The sequence below is a fragment of the Protopterus annectens genome, chromosome 12.part0, assembly GCF_019279795.1.
Source record: "Protopterus annectens isolate FY-2018-M chromosome 12.part0, PAN1.0, whole genome shotgun sequence".
In the NCBI taxonomy this organism is placed as follows: Eukaryota; Metazoa; Chordata; order Ceratodontiformes; family Protopteridae; genus Protopterus; species Protopterus annectens.
This window is the reverse complement of record NC_056746.1, coordinates 1,256,726,013-1,256,746,361: the sequence shown is the minus strand read 5'-3', so window position 1 is coordinate 1,256,746,361 and position 20,349 is coordinate 1,256,726,013. Positions and strand designations below refer to the sequence as shown.

At 40.2% G+C, this 20,349-nt stretch overlaps 1 protein-coding gene across 4 annotated transcripts in view; it reads right to left on the bottom strand.

The window, feature by feature from the left end:
- ITCH (itchy E3 ubiquitin protein ligase) overlaps window positions 1-20,349 on the bottom strand; it is a 2,580,358-nt gene that overhangs the window by 1,812,114 nt on the left and 747,895 nt on the right. For all 4 annotated transcript variants that reach the window (XM_044090275.1, XM_044090277.1, XM_044090278.1 and 1 more), the window contains exon 11: window positions 5,282-5,351. In XM_044090275.1, the coding sequence (XP_043946210.1) occupies window positions 5,282-5,351 (70 nt within the window). The remainder of the gene's footprint in view (window positions 1-5,281; window positions 5,352-20,349) is intronic.

Genomic DNA, 20,349 nt, shown 5'->3' with positions numbered 1-20,349 from the left:
ACAAGAGAATGGTTGACTGGGTGACATTTATAATGTCAAAGATAGGGAATTATTTTGGATATTAAATTTACAAGCTGATAAAGAAGGGGGCCTGAATGATAAGGTGTCTTTAAGACCTAGGTTGAAATGTAGGAGACTATGAATTGTTTAATGTGTCATATGATTTTAAATGGTATTACTGGTTTACATGTACTTGGCTTTAATATAAATGGATTACTTAATTTAGTTGATTCATGGTCTGAAGAAGTGGAGCCAACTTTGAAAGCGCTCACCTTTACTGTTTTATTAAAGTTCTTTGCCATTATAGACACGTATGCTTTTTATGAACTGAAGTTTTGTGTGTTGTTGGTGTTAGTTTGGCGTTTGCTTTTAAATTTATGTAAGGGCCACATAGAAATGAGGGCTTTTTATAAAGATTGGTCTGAATGGTGGATTTTTTTTTTAAATAAAAAATATAAAACGTATTACATAAGCTGGGATAAAAATAAGGAGAGTTCATTATGACCAATTAAGTAAGGATATTTGTGATAGTTGGGAAACATTAAGAAAGTTGCTTTATTACAGAACAGGAATTATACGAGTTAAAAAGAAAATACAGATTTGTTGTACAAAGAATTTGTTCAAGGAAAGATGGAGGAAATTGCACCATATTTGAGTAAACTTATCAAAGAAAATGATAGTACTATGATAATAATGAAAGACAGGTCAGGTATACTAAACTACGCAAGATATGATTATGGAAATAGTGGAAGTATATGTTAAAGAAAGTTTTAGAGGAAAGAATGTATAATGTAATAATGGAAAGTAGATATTTTTTCGGACTAAGATAAGGATTTGAAAAAAAAAAAAAGGATTAAAATGGAAGAACTGGAAAATATTTTATAAGAAGGAAATCTGGAATCTGCAGCAGGTCCAGCTGGAGTACAGTATAGAATGTATAAAATATGGGTACTTTTCAGTTAAACCCCTACCACTTCGCGCTGCTGTGTTTTGCCGGTTCTTCAGCTGCATGTGTCACTAAAATCAGTATTCTTGCATCCAAATTATTTACTGTCAATTTTCATATAATTATTCCTATTAGAAAATGCCAGCACAGATAACAGTGAGTGTACTGCTGCATTTCTGAGAAGTATGACAATGTTTCTTTACAAGAAATGTTCAGGCAAAGGAAATTGCCACTGCTAGACTTTTACCAGCCCCTCCTACACTGCAGATGTTTGTAGTCATGAAATGATTTGTAATTATAGTGGGAAAGAATTTCCCTTGAATGGCAAGTGCAGTCAGCGCAGAGCAGTTACAATAATTGCTTCCTTTATTTCCTGAAATGTATTGCTGCAGCTCCAAAGACGATAACATTGCGATTTAAGGATCAAACATTCAAATCATCCAGACGACCATATGTTTTGGTATCCTGCAAATACATGCAATACACAGAGTGAAATTTAAAATATGTCAGTCGTGTGCAGTGAATAACATAAATAATGAGAAACAAACCTGAACTGGGATTTCACAGCAGTCTTCTGTTGCCATTTTACCACAGAATATTACAACTCTCTTTCAAAGGCACGGGCTAATTTTAGGTTCAGTGATTGCTGTTACAGAAAAGGCAGCATCTTTTATTATGACTTTTGCCCAAGTGGGTTAACAACACAAGATTGTGTGAAAAAGAAATTGTTAAACAGTGCATTGTGGTGAACAAAGAGGAAATACCGGCAAAACAACAGCGCTAATTGTTAGGGGTTTAACGGTACTTCCCGTTAAACCTTTACCACTTTGCGCTGCTTTGTTTTGCCGGTTCTTCAGCTGCATGTGTCCCTAACATCCTTATTCTTGCATCCAAATTATTTAGTGTTAATTTTCATATAGTTATTGCTATTAGAAAATGTCAGCATAGATAACAGTGAGTGCTTTTGCTGCATTTCTCAGAAGTATGGCAATGCTTCTTTAGAAGAAATGTTCAGGCGAGGGAATTTGCCATTGCTAACTTTAGGTTCAGTGATTACTGTTACAAAAAGGCGGCATCTTTTGTTATTTTTGCCCAAGTGGGTTAAACCACAAGACTGTGCGAAAAAGAAACGGTCAAACAGTACATTGTAGTGAACAGAGAGGAAATACCGGCAAAACACCGCAGCACAAAGTGGTAGGGGTTTAACGGAAAAGTATCAAAATATGACAGCAATTCAAAAGAACTATTTTGTAAAAGTATTAAATGAATGGTTAAGAAAGGCTTTCAACATACAGAGCTGTATAGTGGTGTAACTAAATTCATATGGGGAAAAAATGAGGCAAGTGTGAAATACAGAACTGGAGACCTGTAGTTGTTGCACAAGATTTTTATGAAAATTTTGCAAAAGACAATGGAAAACAAGTGAAGTAAGATTATAAATAAAAAAATATTTATGGTACAAAAGGTAAAGTACAAGACTTACTGTTTGATTAGATAATTAATGGATGGCATTTTATACAAGAAGGCTCAAGCAAAATTAATGGTGGGCGATTTAAATAAGCTATTTGATTCAATCCAGCCTCAACACCCTACGGAAAATATTTGATATATACAAGTAATAAGATAAAAAATGTTTGTTACAGCTTTATAGGTTAAATATAGTAAATAATAATAAACGGCTAGCTTAGTAAGGAAATTGTGCTTGAAAAGGGTATAAGGCAAGGTTGTCCTTTGAGTAGTGTTATTTTTGTATTAGTACTGAAATGTGATTTCAACTAGTGTTAATATTGAAATGACAGATATGGAATATATAATCAATGACGGCATAGATATTCCAATTATGTTATCATATGTGGATGGTATTATTCTTGCCAGAAATAAAGTTATGGTTAATGTGATAAGTTACTTGTGGGTATTTATACAATATTTTTTTTTTCTATAAAAAAGAAAAAAAAAAGTGCAGGTATACATTATGACAATATGTTAGGAGATATTAAAGGAAATATATACAAGCTATATAGAAGGAAGATCATGGAAAAAGATAACATTTTGGAGGACCTTTCGATTATCTTTTAAGAAGAAAATATAATCAATTCAATTGCACTTGCTAGAATTGCTTATTAAGCAAGTTGATTTAGTATCCCACTGACTCTTGAGAAGGTACTTTATAGTATTATATTTACTTTTTTTGGGGATCAAGATAAAATTCAGTACAAAGAATTATGATATATAGATATATATATATATATATATATATATATATATATATACACATACATACACATATATATACATATATACATAGAAGATGGTGGTTTGTGGTTGATAAATCCTACAGTTTATGCAGTCTCTTTACATTTGTATAAAGTATCAAAAAGTCTGAAGGATAAGTCATTACTGGTTAGAATTTTAAGAACTAAATATAAAGCTGAATGGATGAACATTTTGAGTTCTAAGAAAAGGAGAGTATATGATAATGAGGAAATGAATAATCATCAAAACATTTTCCTTTGGAAGATAAAAATTAATGAAATTGAAGACAGGAAGGTATAGTATAATACAAGGGGTTTTTTTTACATTTATCCTTGAAAAAAAAAGTGCAAGAAAAAGGGTTGCAATTAAGGCAAGAATGGAAAGATATAAAAGTATGTGGGAATGTCAAGATTTTTTTATGGAGGTTAATGATACAGAAATTACCATTAAAAGCAAATATGCCTCATAAAATTAAAAATAATAGAAACTGTATATATTGTAATCAATTTGAAACCAGCAAACACATTTCCTGAGTTGCAAAAGTTAAATCATTATGGAATAAGGTGATAGAGTTGAAATATTTAGACAATTATATGTATGTAAAAAGTCTTAAAATAGATATGAGTATATATATTATGGTGATGAGTCAAACAGTTAAGTTAATAAAATTGATAAAAAGATATTTTCTTTAATTTGAATAACACGGAATCAAAGAGTGACAAATTATGTTCAATGAAAAGTAGGATCTAGCAAAGATGTTAAAAAAGATTTTGGTTGTAGAAAATTGAGTGGGGGTCCAACAATGAAAAATGAAGCAGCTGTTTTGTAGTCAAAGGAAATGTGCCACTTAAAGTGTATATTTAATTGTTAAATTTTGTGAATAATGCATATACAGTAAATGAGAAACTGTATATATTGTAAATAAGAAAAACTGTACATAGTATAAATAAGCATTGTATAATAAAGGACTCTTCCACTTTTCGGCAGTTTCCATGGGATCTTATACAACCATATGAGCTATCACCAACTCAAGAAGATGGGGAATTAGTTTAATGTCTCATCTGAAGGACAATGCACTCAGGAGTGCTGCATGGCAGCGTCAGTAATTGATCCACCAGGTGTGGGAATAGAACCCACAGCCTTCCGCACCAAAGCTGTGTGCACTACCTGTTGCACCACTGACACACACATTGGTCACTGCTGATATTGTTATCCTCAGTGATTATCAAGATTATGGCTGGAAAGGAATACAGAAAGCTGAGTTGTTATTGAACCTTTTCAATCAAGGTTAAAGATCACCTAAGATAATTAGCTTGTGTTGCACTGAGATCACATAAATAACATTTTGTACTAGGACTACAGAAGAGGGTGGTGTGGTGCAGAAAGTGGCAATATAAACCAGTGTGTGTGCAGTGAGACAAACGTAGATTATTCCATTTAGGTGAAAAATCAGAGGATGTTTATTTCTGGCAAGAAGTTTTGATGTTACATTTTCTGACTTTTACACCAATGTAAGTGCACCCCCCCAACAAAGTCTAGGGTCTGGTCTATTGTCAGCAAGTATGTCATATTCACAATGGATAGTGGATGCAATCCAACAGTAAGTTTGCACATAGGACAAAACTGCAGTGGATTTAAAGGACATACACAGTTTTGTATGTAGGGTGAGGAGTCTGTCGCAAGATTAAACAAACCGTGTTAATGTTGAGAAACACCTGACACAGGAAATGGTTTATGCAGGTGAAAAGTGCACTTTGAAGGGTAATGTTAGCATTAGTCATAAGAGGTATTGCTGTGGCTAGGGTTGAAATTAAACAGTAGTAAGAAGATCATACTGAGTAGTACAAAAAATTCTGAAGTAGTCACTGTATTACATCAGTAATTTTAGACAAGATTCTGCAACTGTAACCACACAACTGAGTAAAATACTTTACATATGGCAGGCATACATGTATAAATTTCAACACGATGCAAACTAAACATGGAAGATTCTTGTGCTCTGTCAATATATGCCTTTAAAAAAAATTAGCTTATCTACAGTCTGCAAAAAAACACATATCTACAGAAACTAGGTGAACATACCCCATCCTGGTGGTAATGGGCCAAGAGGGTCAAATTCTGCTTTTGGAACTGTATCCACCACATTCTGCCCCTTGAGAAAAAAAAAGTTAGTCATTTAACCATTACCTGTTAAAGGATAACCAAGTACAAAGTAAAAAAAAAAATTAAAGAAAATGAAAAGTTAAATGGCTACTTACAGCTAAATTACAGTGAATGCTTTTCCATTCACTACCCTATGTAATTTTCATTTATTTACTGGGCAAGTGAACAATGTCCAGTGACCTTTTATACTCAGAAACTGATCTAGAGGAGGATGAATATGCAAAACTAACACTGGATGAATATGCAAAACTAACACTTACAGTTAAAGGAAGCAAGTAAATCCAATTACAAAAGAAATACATGAAATAATTTAAGATTACTTCTACAAACTAAAACCATTAATTAGCAGTTTACTACATTAACATATTACTCTTTACTTGGCTATGAAGTAAACCAGCATGATCATAACAAAACGATTCTCATACGTGCTTACACAAACTTACTAATGGCAGATTACATTACAGGTGATTCAGACAGCCTCCTGAAGCCATTAACTCCATGGGGTCTATGGCCAGCCATTCAATATTCATACTGGAATATTTTATTTTAAAAAGTTTTATGTTTACTATTACTAATTTAGTTAGCTTCTGTGCTGAACACAGCATTTACTTGATATGTTTTTATTCATTAACACTAAAAATAAAATGCTGAATGACAAATACTTCTCTGTCGTTGAGTTAGGGGAGCTTTACTGCTGTGCAATTAAATGTGCCTTTATTTAGAAACTAAATACAGAGGAGGATCTCTAGATTATTGCCATTGGTTTAAGCAACAGACAAACAAGTGATAAAAGGCATGGAAACCGATGGCTCTTATTTGCATTTGCAAAGTTTTTTTTCCCATTAGTAATGGCTTTTAGTGGGGAGACAACTACAGGTGCAAGAAACAAATCATGAGAGTTCTGAACAATTTCACAGTGAAATTTACATTAAAACTGCTTGATGACCATCAGTCTGCAAGTGCAAGCAAGCAATTAATCATAAGAGGTCCGCCGAGTGAACAGTACAAGGTACGGTGCAACTAACATTTAAAGGTATACTGTCAAGCAGTCAAGTGAAAAATAAATGAAGCCTGAAACTGTGGGAAGTGAATAAGTTACACATGTAGTTACCTCCCTAGCAGCCTTAGTACTTTAATGCATTTCATATAACAGTGCACAATTTAGTTTATTTCTTTAAAGCTAGCCAGTGTTCTTTTTCTCAAGACTAAATGCTAATGTTTAATGAAAGCATGCAAGCTGTTTTTCACACTTTATAGGGGAATAGAGATGAGAAAAAACAGACTACAATTAGTGCACATGGTAATATAGGTTCTAACACGTGCATTAGTATGGGTAACCATCAGGTAATGCCTGTGGCTGAAGCCATCAATCTGGGACAACTGCCCCTATCTGGTGGGGTAAACTAATTTCTTAAAAAGTATATAGTTGTGTATTTCTTATATGTTAAAAGGGGAAACTGTTTTAAAAATCTATTTGGCATTTTGTTTGAATGTCTGCATTGAAGGAAAAAAGTCTTGAAATGTGACAAGCACACACCAGAATTCAGAAGACATCAGCTTGCCAAAGAACATTTGCACGTAAACTAAAACTTGGAACAATACAAATGTCATGGATAACAGAATAGAGTAGTAGTTTTCTATCATAATGGGTACTCCATCCATACTATCATTGAATGCAAAACTCTTTGCAGGTACAGACAAAAAATAAAGACTACTGAATTATATTAAATGCTGCAGGAACCACATCTGGGTAAAACGGGGATGTGAATTACACAAGGATTACATGATAAACAATCAGCAGAATATCAGACAAAAGAAAGGGGAGTAACAATTTGCATTTCTAGAAGGGCAGCAACAGTGACAGAAGAGAAAAAAGATAACTGTAGATTTGTGGTAGTAAGTGGTTATTGGCAGGGGAGAATGATTATGCAAGTATGTATTTATATTCTCCTAAAACTACTATGGAGCTTATGAGAATTCTGGAAGAAATAAGCTTCTAGCAAGGGACATTTTTAGTGAGAGGGGCTAGAACCTAAACTGCAATACTGAGGATGTTATTGGGGGACCTAAAAGGGAAATATAACAAAAGGCAATACATTCCTGACCATATGAGAATATCTGGTATGGAAGATGTGAATTCAGTAACAGAAATTACACATTATTCCCCCAATGGTACAATGACTGGACTATACTGGACAGAAATTATATTTCACAGGAACACACATTTTAATTGAAATCTTTGAAACACATCCAATAACATTTTCAGATTATGAACCAATAAAACACTAAATTAAAGACACACGGCAATAAAGCAAAAAGTGAAATACTGGCACTTTGATACTTGTATGTTAAAATTAGAGGAATTTAAAGTGTGTGTAATGAAAAGGATTCAAGAGTTATTAGGAAAAGAGAAATTTCCTCAGAAAAAATTACTAGTGAGTGGGATGCAGTGAAAAGAGAAACTAAGAAAGCAAATGCCATCATTATTATTATTTATTTTTTTTTTTTTGTAAAATTCAGGTACTGGCTGTTGCATGCACTGCCTGGATGACAGCAAAGAAAAAAATCAGGAAAACCTGAAAGAAAATCAATCAGAAAAGGTGAAGAAAAAACACTGTCCGGGAAGGATTCTGTAACTGCTCATCCAAAATCAATTCAAGCTTCAGCTTTGGTTCAAGAGATGGCTTCCAGTAACTTAGAAGAAAAAAAAAAATTTACTCAGAGTTGATTATAATAAATGAAACTTTGAAGGAACATATTAATTCAAACAACAAAAGGCTGGAAAAAAAACAAGTTATGTACTCACCATAAAGTTCCATGTTTGTAGTCCATCTCGCCCTTCATTCTTGCACATAGGTTCGGAGACGATCCTCAGCTCCAGCTCAGACTTGGCCTATTACAAAGCGCAAAGTCTTCTTGTTGGCTCGTGGCTGGGTAGGTATCCCATGGTGCACCAGTAGAATCCCCAGATCTTGTTTGATGCTAAACTATAGAAAGACAGAACAAAAACTATCCAGAAAGCACAACAATAATAAAAGGTCTCTGGCTGTTATGAAAAATTTTTCTGTCTCCAGATCCTTCTAGGAAGGGGGTAGAAGGGTGGGTTCTTAAGAATGAAGAGCGAGGTGGACTACAAACATGGAACGTTATGGTGAGTACATAACTTCTTTATGTTCTGTAGTCCTATCTCACCTTCATTCTTACACATGGGGGCAGCGTCCCTAGCACCTTATTCTTGGGTGGCTCACGGAAAAATACTCCTGAGTACCGTGGAACCAAAGGAGGGTCTACCCCTAGAGGTCAAATCCAATTTGTAATGAGTAATAAAGGTGTGAGGGGTAGCCCAGGTTACTGCTACACAAATATCAATTGGAACCCTGGCTTGAAAGGCTGCATAAGTAGACTGGGATCTTGTAGAGTGAGCCTTAATCTTGAATGGTAAAGGCTTTCCATCGGAAGAATAAATATAGGATGTACAACTGGAAATCCAAGTCAAAAGGGTCACTTTGGAAACTGGGAGAAGTAATCTGGAGTCGGAGAAGGAAACAATTGGTCTGAATTCCTTGGTCCGGTGCAGATAGAACTGTAATGGTCTGTGAACATCCAACTGATGAAATCTGTATTCTGCTGCATTGGAATGATTAGGAAAGAACACCGGAAGCTCTATAATTTGGTTCAAGTTATTATGAGAGAACACCTTAGGGACAAAGGATGGATTTGTGCAAACAGATACTCTATCTTTGTGGAAAATCAAACAAGGGGGCTTGATAGACGGTGCTTGTAACTCTGATACTCGTCTAGCAGATGTGATGGCCACCAGAAACAGTCTTCCAAGAAAGAAACTTCAACAAACATGAATGAGCTGGTTCAAAGGGTGTAGAAGTTAATTTGGACAGGACGAAGTTCAGACCCCATGAAGCTACCGGTTCCTGAAAGGGAGGTCTCAACAAAGTAGCACCTTTAAGGAAGGTTTTACACAATCTGTGTGACATCAGATTAGACTCATGTTGACCCAAATGAAAATTTGACATTTCTACCAACTGAACCCTAACTGTGGCAGCAGCAGAACCCTGGAGAAAAAGTTCAGACAAGAATTCCAAAACCACTGGAATGGATACGGTGTAAGGGTCAACATTCCTTTCCTCAGTCCGGATAGAAAACCTTCTCCATTTGCTGGTGTATAACTTTCTACTGGAGGGTTTGTGAGAAGATGGGAGAGTGTGGGTCACAGCGGGTGAAAAACCATGAAGCCTGACTAGGGATGGAACTGGAGCAGCTAAGCTGTCAAATTGAGGGTGTGGAGGCTGGGATGAACAGAGCCTGACGTGTGTCAATAGATCTGGCACTGGGTCCAGAGTCCATGGGTCGTCTAGTAGATGAGGACCAAGAAAGGGGAATCTAACCTGACGAGGCCAGTAAGAAGTGATGAAGATCAATTTACTTCCCATCAGTTTCATTTTCTGAATCACCTTGGATATGAGAAGAAAGGGCGGGAAAGCATAAAGGAGACCCAAGGGCCAATCGTGAACAAGTGCGTCTCGGTGACTCCCTCGGAGGGGGGATAAGGGAAAAATAGCTGCGGCTTTGGAGTTGGTCAGACTGGCAAAAAGATTGCAGCAAGGCTGTCTTCCATCTGCGGAAAATATGTTGCGCTATTTCCTGCTTCAGAGACCACTCATGAGGCATCAAGATTGCCTGGCTGAGTTTGTCGGCTATCACGTTAGTTGTCCCCGGGATGTGCATTGCTACTAGAAAGCGCTGGGAAGATATCGCCCATTTCCAAACACAAATAGCCTCTCGACAAAGGGGGTAAGATCTGGTTCCGCCTTGTTTGTTGAGATACCATACTACCGACATGTTGTTTGATTGTATTGCTATCGTCTCAAGAGGAAGAAGGCCGTGGAGTGCTTGCAATGCCAGAAGCACCACCCTCATCTTTAGGGCACTGATATGCAGGTGAGCCTCGTGATCCTACCATGTGCCTTGGACAGTCCTACCTAGATAATGCCCCTCCACCTTATCTGTGAGGCATCCGTGGTCACAGTAGCAATGGGTTGACGAGGAAGGAATGGAGTGCCTGTTAGTTGTTTGGGTTGGATCCACCAATGGAGGTCCTTTTGCAAGACTCTTAAAAGGATATGGTGGGATAGAGGCAGTTATTAGAAGGACCACTGGGACGACAGAAGCCACTGAAGAATCCGCATGTGTATCTGGCAAGAGGGACTAGCAATATGGTGCAGGCCATGGTCCCCAGGAGTTTCAGCAGTGTCTTTGTCTTGACTTGCTGGATGGGGAGTAGATGAAGGACTTGTTGTATGAGATTTTGTTCTCTTTCTGCTGGAAGATGAGCCAACATGGAGACTGTATTTCTGCACCTATAAAAGTCACAAATTGAGAGGGCGATAAGGCAGACTTTTCCTAATTTATAGTAATCCCCAACTGGGCACAAAGTTGGATAGTGGAGTCGCTGGTTTGAAGAAGTAGATGCCTGGTGGGGGCAGTCAGGAGCCAGTCATCCAGGTACAGAAACACTTGGAATCCTAGACGTCTCACGTGAGCTGTCACTACTGCCATACACTTGGTGAACACCCTGGGGGCTGTGGTGAGACCAAAGGGCAGAGCACGAAACTGGTAGTGACTGGCTCCCAGCTGGAAGTGTAGAAAGCTACTCGATGCTCTGTCCATTTTTATGTGGTAGTACGCATCTTGGAGGTCTACTGAGCACATCCAAGTGTCTTTCCCTAAAAGAGGGAGTATAGACTGCAGTGTCACCATCAGGAACTTGTTCTTTACGGATTTGTTAATTTGCTGAGGTCCAAGATGAGCCTACAGTCCCCTGTACGTTTTGGCACTAAAAAGAATCTGAAGTAAGTTCCGAATCCTACCTGGTCTGCGGGGACGGTTTGGATGACTGTTTGCAAGCAGCTTGTTCACTTCTACAGTTGCTTGATCCCTGTGATTGGGTGGAACATCCGGGATCCTCTGGGGAACATGAGGTGGGAGAGAAAAGGGTATGGAATAACCTCTGGTGATAATTCTTAGTACCCATCTGTCTCGGGTGATGCTTAGCCAGGCTTCTGGAAACAAATAAATGCGACCCCCGACCAGCTCCAGAAGCACTGCCGGGCCCCACATCAGGAGCGCTGATAGGGTCGGCCTCGAAACGAATCTCAGCCTCCCTGGTTTTGCGGTCCGCCCCTGCCACTAGGGTGTCTACCATTTGTTCTTCCTCTGCCTCTGAAGGAGGAGTAACCCTGTGCATCCTTGAAAAACCTCTGGAACTTGTTGAACCACATTCTACCACCTCTCTGACCCTTGGGGGATGGTCTAGACGGGACGGTAAAATGTACTCCCACGCCAGAGAGCGTTTTCTCTCCTTGCTCGCACCTTGTGTGTCTTTTACCTTAGGTTCAAACATGGAAGAACAGTCAAAGAGGGTGTTGGTAAAGGTAGACTTGAACGGCTCCACAAAATTACACAAGTGCATCCAGGAGTACCTCCTAAGGGAAACCCCAACCAGCTGCCCTGTTCACTCCATCAGTTGCATAAGAAATCAGCCTCATGGAGGAGTTAACAATGGAATTAAAGGTAGACAACTGAGCAGACACCTTATCAGGGACTCCTTCAGTAGATGTACCTTGTAGAGTCTCACCCAACTCCTTAAGGAGATCTCTCTGAAGCCTTGTAAAATGTGTTAGGTAGTTCAGCGATCTAAGAGTGAATGCCGCTGACGAAAAGAAAAGCTTCCCATATCTGTCCATCATTCGAGACTCCTTGTTCGGCAGATGGACAGAGGAAGACGTCTCCACTAGTTCCTTCTTAGTGGCTGCTGCCACCACCATGGCATCTACAGGAATGCCCTTGGACAAAAATTCCTTCTCCTTGGCTGAAAAAAATTTATTGGGTCTCCTGGGGACTGGCACCATGGCATCAGGAGTCTCCCACACCTTTCGACTAACAAGTTCTAAAAGTTCGTCGAAAGGTGGAGACACCCAAGAGGCTGAAGGTTGAGACCCGAAAGCCTTCAGGTACACCAACTCCTCATCAGAAGGGATAACAGTGGGCCAGCCGCATCTCTGCTTAAGGATCTCTAAGATGTTTACAAAGGAGACATCATCAGACGACGACTTGGGGGACCCTTCTGACTCCTTGAGGTCGGTGTCGGCGGCAAGAGACTCATCCTGGGAGTCTACATGCTTCCTCTTGCATGTCCTCTTCCGAGCGGTCTCCTCAGAAGAGTGGGGGCCTCCAGCTGGGGGCTCCTTAGGCTGTGGGTCTCTGCTGTCTAGAGAGGGAGTAGTTGCTGAGATGGAGTTCGGTGCCAGAGGGGGAAAGAGTGTTGGCACCCCTGGGTGGAGCTGATGATTGGGACAGCACACTCCGCATCATCTAGAACGTTGACCTCTCCAACTCTGAAGACCTCCCCGGCTCCAAGGAGACAGAGGAAGTCATCTGCTCCAGAGCCATCTGCTCAGAGAAAGATGTAGGGTCCGAGCTCACCCTAGCAAACGCACCAAGAGGGAGACTGAACCAAAGAGGTCTGGGTCCAAGCATCCCTGTCAGGGTCGACTGGACAGCTTCGGCTCCTAGACACCACAGACGGCACCGAAGGTGTCGGAGCAGAACTCTGCTCAGAGATAGCCTCGGGAGGAGCTGGAACCGTGGGTTCCACAACCAGCGGAACAGAGCACCGAAAGCTCAGCACGGCTCTGAGGAACCACAGAAGGGGAAATGGACTCAAGTGGCTCTGGGACCGACTGGGTCAGACCCAACAGCACTTTTGGCAAGGCAGCCGACTTCAGGAGTCTCAGCACTACTCTCTCCACATCATCTTCTGATAGGCTCCTGGAAGACAGTGTGGGAGATCTGGACCTCTGTAAGATAGGGGACCTTAAAGTAGGGGAGACCGGCAATGGTTCTCTGGACCGTCTCAGATGTTTGCTATCAGAAGTCTGCTCCGAAATGCATGGGGCTGACACTGGAGACATAGTAGCCATGACCTCGATCGGTTCCAAGATCAGTGGAGCCGAGGAGGGAGAAGTCTTGTCTGGTTTCGACAGTTTAGGAAGCGGTTCCGAAGCACTGGATCGTGCCAGGAATGCCTTTTGGAAGGTTTAACCTTTTCCTTTTTAGATGACTGAGATTTGGAGGAAGACGACAAACTGGCCAAGTCCTCCTCGAAAGAAGGCTTAAAGGAGACCTTTTAATAGCAATTTGTTCTTTCGCTCCTGTAAGACCCTGGCACTGAAAGAAAGGCAAAACAAACATGTTTCTTGCAGATGGATGGCTCCTAGGCAATACACACAGTTACTGTGGCCACTGGTAATAGACATCTTCTGAGAGCATTTCACACATTTCTTAAACCCCGAGGGTTTATGATATTTTGCCTCTTTAGACATGGTACAGAGATGCAGCAAAAAGACAAGCCAAACACAATGAAGACTAGGTCCTCTAACTTAAACGGGCCTAGCCCTTACCGCACTAACCGTCACACCACCACGAGGACTAGGTCCTCTAACTCAAATGGGCCTAGTCCTGGGTAGAGAAAAAAAGAGCAAAAACTAGGCCCTCTATCTCAAATGGACCTAGAAAAGAGTAATGGTCAGAAACTACCAAATATACTGTGTAGACACAAAGTATGAGCCAGAAAAGTCCAACTGCTCAAATTCTAAGACGTAGAACCAAAGGGTTGGAAATATCAAAAACCCTTGTCAACTAGAGCTAAATATCAGACTAAAATCTAGGCGGAAATAATCTGATGCTAACTAGCTAAAACTAAAACACCGCACACTAAACAACACTGTAAACAGAGAGGTTAAATTGAGTGCAAACATGCACCTTAAAAGCAAGCACTAATAACTTAAGCAATAACTATGAAACTAATGAGCTACCAAACTCTCTAAGCTAATAAGGACAGCAATCAACAACAAGGGGCAAAACGCCCATTAAATAGAACAAACTGGCACACAGGATACCAAGGAGAACAACAAGGCCAATGGACAACCACCACTCAACAACAATTAAAGTGAAGAAGGTACTTTAGCAAGACTGAAACTACTCTAACGATAGTTAAACACTAGCAAAAGCCAAATAACTTGAAAAAGTTAAACTGTAATATAGAATAAAATAGCAAAATTGTGTTAAACTTAGCCACGGCCAAGAAGAAGCACATCTGAACTCATCGATGTGGCAAACGAGATCTGAGGATTATACTGGTGCACCATGGGATACCTACCTAGCCACAAGCCAACTAGAAGACTTTGAGCTTTGTAATATACCGAGTTGGAGCAGAGGATTGGCTCCGAACCCATGTGTAAGAATGAAGGTGAGATAGGACTACAGAACATTAGAAGTTATAATTGGACATTCAGACATACTGTTAAAACTGCAAAAATCAGAGGTTGACATGAGGTTTCTTAAGAAGAACTGTTTGAAAAACAGTAGAGTTAGAAGACAGCTCACACAGAAAATCAGATTTATTGCTGTACCAGAGAAACTGGAAGGAACATACTATTAATTTTACTGTTATGAAAGCACAATAAGCAACTGGAACAGTGTTCCACAGCAGAATTTGTTAACTAAAACAGAGGCACTTTGTGAGTATGCTCCAAACCTAGCCAAGACCTATTAGTAAAGATGCAATCACACCAGCAGAAAGTTGATCCTGATAAAATTGTGGCAATAGTGCAAAGTATGAAAACTGGAGACAGCAGTGTGTTTGCAGAAAATGATTACTCACTGTACACCAGGAAAAACAGAAGCAAATTTATCCCAGCAATCAGAAAATGTGAAGAGGCAGGTATGAAATTCAAGCTGCTGTATACGGCTATCTTTGAAGTGTTTTTTTTTTTTTCCTGAAGGATCAGTCATTTTTTTGATGCAGAACAGGTTAAGGAGGAAATAAAAGAGCTTATCCAACAAAGAGTGAGTTAGCAAGCAGAAGGGGGCTCTGCTTCTCGTTCTTCTGACAGCAAGGTTCGTAGAGGGACTTTGCAAGTGAAACCTTTTCTAATGTTCAAAATGAAAATGTTTGAGACAGAAAAGAGGAGTTGACTACAATAATCAACAGTAACTTAGACTTGAACTAGAGTCTAGTGCTGAATGACAGACATTAACAGGAAGATGACCAGCAACTATGAAATTAGTGAATAAATGAAACACTATAAAAACTTATCAAATTAGTGAAATATGGCTTTGCAAGAAAAAGTAGCTAAAAACACGATGTTTGTTGATTAACTTGTGGATGGACTGTAAAGCATATAGCGCACTTTATATATTTAATGTATACAAAACTAAAAGGGGGAAGTAAAACAATTTTGTTCTCATTAGTAACTCATTCACTCCAGTGGAGCTCAGGATATTTGCACTGCAACTTCCAATGGGCAGAGCCTAAGTCTTTTGACAGAATCAAATGATGTCCACGCATTTCAAGCAAATGTTTATATCTCTGGAACCATAGGGGTTATGAAAGAAGTATAAATGACAAACTCTTCAACGCAAACTTACAGCGGTAGTATTCTTTTGGTTCTAGGTCTTGAACTGAATTTTTATACGTCACAGTAAACACAGTGAGTATTACATTTGTAACATTGTGTAAACTACTTACAATATCTCCGCAACCACTCAAGTTAAACATGTACGGTCAGCAGTATTTTATTCATTTAGCGGACAGTTTCATATGAGGGTAAGGAGTTCTGTCTGTTACTTGGCTTTTGAGATGTTTAGAAAAATGTGAAAATTATATCAATATAAATTAATATCATAAAAAAAAGAAGTTATGTACGTACCATAATATTCCATGTTTGTTGTCAATCTCGCCCTCCTTCTTGCTGGTTGGGTTCAGAGCCGATCCTCAGCTCCGACTCGGCCGATTTACTATAGCTCGAAAGCTTTTACTGGCTCGAGGCTAACCCCTCTCCCAACATGCCTAGCGGTAGCTACCCAGATCTCGTTTGTAATAGCCTACACTAGACATACATAGTAAAAAAAACATTTTTACTCTACTCTTAAACATTTAAGATAGGAAGGAAAGAAGAAAAACAAGTCATGGTTAACTAACCTGCTATGTCAGCAGGAAACTCAGCCAGTGCAACCAATAAAGTAACTCCTCTCGAACCTCCAGGAAGGGGGAAGGACAGGGGGACAGACGAAAGAAGGCGAGATGAAGGACAACAAACATGGAACGTAATGGTAGGTAACATAACTTCTTCATGTTATGTTGTCCCATATTGCCTTCGTTCTTGCTGGTTGGGACCGCGTCCCCAGCACCTGGTTCTTGGGTGGCTCACTGGAACAAACTCTTCAGAACCATGGAACCAAAGGATGCCCTATTCTGGGAGACCACATCCACTTTGTAATTAGTGATAACGGTATGAGGATTTGCCCATGTTTCTGTTCCACAGATTGAATCTAAAGGCAATTTAGCTTGGAAGGCAACAGAGGTGGCTAAGACCCTGGTTGAGTGTCCTCTGGTCTCCCCGGGAAACATCTTTTTACACATCATATGAATAACTTGTGTCCGACAGCCACTATGATAAGGTCACTTTTGAAACTGGAGAACCTTGTTTATTGTCAGCAAAGGATACAAACAATTGGTCTGATTTTCTAAGGTCTTTGGGTCCTGTGTAAATAAAAACGCAACTGTCCATGAACATCCAATTGGTGGAGTCTATACTCTGCCTTGTTGCCATAATTGGGGAAGAACACAGGAAGCTCAATGGACTGATTTAAGTTATACTCTGAACATACCTTTGGCAAGGAAGAAAGGATTAGTCCTAAAAGAGACTATCTTTGTGAAAAATGAGATACGGTGGGCAAATAGACAAAGCATATAATTCAGAAACCTATCTAGCTGAGGTTATAGCAACCAAGAAGAGGGTTTTCCAAGACAGACATTTCAGGGGACAAGATGTTGCTGGTTCAAAAGGTGGAAGAACCATATTAGCTAAAACCAAACTTAGATCCGGGAGGGTCCTCTCACCAGGGGCCGTAAAAGAGTTGCACCTCGTAAGAATGCTCTGCACAACTTATGGGACATGTTAGAACTCAAGTCTCCTACATGAAAATTGGAGATGGCAGCTAGTTGGACCTTAATAGTAGCTGCAGCTGCCCCTCTTTCGAAGGTTTCGGCCAGAAAATCAAGAATATTGTGAACAGGAGTAGTGAAGGGATCAACGTCATTACTCTTCACCCAATATGAGAACCTCTTCCATTTGCTAGTGTAAATCATCCTGGTAGTGGGCTTGTGAGAGGGCACTAGGATGTGTTGTACAGCCGGGGAAATGTTTGGGAGCCTGGCTAAGACTGGAAGTGGAGGAACCAAGCAGTCAGCTTGAGAGTTTCACACCACAGAAACCAGCTGGGAAGGGATGGAAGTGATTAGAAAATGTTAGCATGACCTATCCTGAGGGAGAGATGGCCAAGCTCCTGTTGCATGAGTGCCCCTGGTGATGGGCTTCAGAAGTACAAATCAATGCAAGAACTGCATCGGAGGTGTGTGAAGAATACCCTTGTCCTGGTCTAGGCATTGTTTGCTGACCAATGTCAGGGGACTTGCGGGGGGGGGGGGGGGGCTGTAAGCCTAGCACATACAAATCCCACTAGTCATCAAGGATGACACTTCAACAAGACTACTGCACCTTTTTGCCTGGTCCCTAGAATGTAATGTCTCTGCTCCCCAGGGCAGCCAGTGCTCTGGCACCAGCCCATCACCAATCACCTTGTCAGGGTAAGGAAGAATTTCATATTGGCTGTACCGCTGAACATTCAGGTGGGATGATGTCCACCTGGCAAGAGGAGGAAGGGTGAACATCTCCAAATCAGCCAAGATAGCTGAAGTATGAACCTTGAGTGAGACCTAACACAACCCTGCTCTGTAAGTGTCCGATGGGTCCTGTCCTCTTTTGAAGCACCAAAAGAAAAAACATCTTTCATTTAGCTAGGTATGATTTCCTTTTATCTACTTAGCCTCCCTTAGATTGGGCATTACGTTTTCTGTAACATGCACCTAGAATAGCTGATAGCAAAATAATACAAGCTGTGAACTTTAGAGTCCTTAGGGTAGAGTGTATAAATGACCCCCTTTTCTGAGTCAAATATGCAAGAGCAAAGAGGGCCAGTCCTACTAGCCTCAAAAGAATGGACAATCAATATTGCCTGGGCTAAAAGGAGCATGTTCTGTTCCTTCCACCATCTTCTTTCAGATCTCGGGATATAAGGATATTGAGAAAAGGTATAAAGAAACAAACCTACTCAAGTTATGGAGAAGGCATCTGTTGTCCTGGCCTCCACTATTACAATCCTGGTACAAAAAGTCTTTAATTGCTTACGAACTGAAAAGATCTACTTTTTGGCATACACAACAGACAGATCAAGTCCAGAAACACATCCCTGTGTAATAACCATTCATGAATGTCTGTTTTGGCCCCACACAGCTTGATCTGCTAAAGAGTTCACCTGATATGGGATGTAAGAAGCTGTAGGGTTAAGTCCCAACTCCTCGGCAAGATCCCATGCTTGCTCTGCTAAGCCTGCACAGTAGGCAGTAGTAGAATCTTCACTGTAAGCTAATGTATTATATAAATGCAGTGCTCTCTGTCAATGTGTAAGGACCTTTGATGCCAGATAGGTGTGGTGAATGCCTTGATGACTATAATGGCTGCCATTTACTCCTTTGTGCTTAATTTTTTTGCCCGAAGTTCTTGTTCCAAGTTCCTTGGATACTTGATTTGCCAACATGTGCCCTCCAAGCTATGTCTGAGGTGTGTAGTGAGTATCTTAGTGTTTAAGCCTACCTTTAAGGTGAACCTGATGGATCCCCCATGAAAACTCATTGTTCATACAGGACAGTAATGGGATAAAGCAGGGCAGTGGACTAGGCACAAGTACCAGCATAGCTTTCACATGTGCTAGAAATATGATGAGAATGGCAGAAGGTATGTATCCCAGTACACATTCCAACAGTTCTGTCTAGCTTAGAAAATGTAGCCTGCATCCGTGTCTTAGAATTTGACATCCCATTTGTTCTAAGTGATGGCCGCCCACTACACCACAATGAGGCCTAGGCGACCTATCTTTTATTACAGAAGGGAAATGAGATGTAGAAAGGATGAGCTCAGTGAATAATAGTTGCTCCCTTTCTGGGTCTCAGGTTTGAGGACCCCCCAACCCCAGAATTTCCTGTATGACACTATTCGCCATTTCCTCTAGAAACAACCTTTTTTACCCTTTGGTTGTTTCCCTCTGTCTTTCTTTGGTACACTGGACAGCTCTTTGTGGGGTAATTTCTAGTGTTTCTAGAAGCTGAGAAGTGAAGAAGTTGTTTTATGAACTGCACTGTCTTTCCTTTCTGGTCCTGTCTCAAATATCATCACTGCAAGGGATCTAAAGAAGCTTCATATCCAAGGGGGTACTCAGGAGTTCTTCTTTTACATCATCTGGCAGGGACTGAGCCCACAGCAAAGGATGCTTCCTTAACACATAGTAACAGTCACACTTAGAGCTTAGCAACCTGGGCACTGAGGATGCACATGCCAGTCTTTCAGATCCTAATCTTCTGTCTCCTTGGTCTTTTCTTTTGCCTGGTTTAGGAGGGAATCTTAATACTTCAGCATTCGGGTCGAACAATTAAATGCTCTGAGGGCCAGGGTAGCAGTGACTTATGCTCTCTCTGTCAGAGTATTCCTAGTAGAAGACAGCAGTTTACCTGTTGGAATCCATGGACACTACAGTTAGATCTGCAGAGAGCTTTTATAGTGGTACTTTTTGAAGTAAGTGATCCCTTATAAATGGACAGGCTTCCTAAGAGCAGGAGGCATGGAATCAGTCTCCAAGAAAGCATTAGCAAGACCATCTTTCAGGAGTTCTATTACTGGGGGAAGGGCTGCTGCTTTAGGTTAAGGCACCCCCAGAAGCTCCTTGTACCCCACATCTGGGCCTTGGAAACCCTGTTGCCTCCTAATTCAATGTCCTACTTCACTCTATGAAAA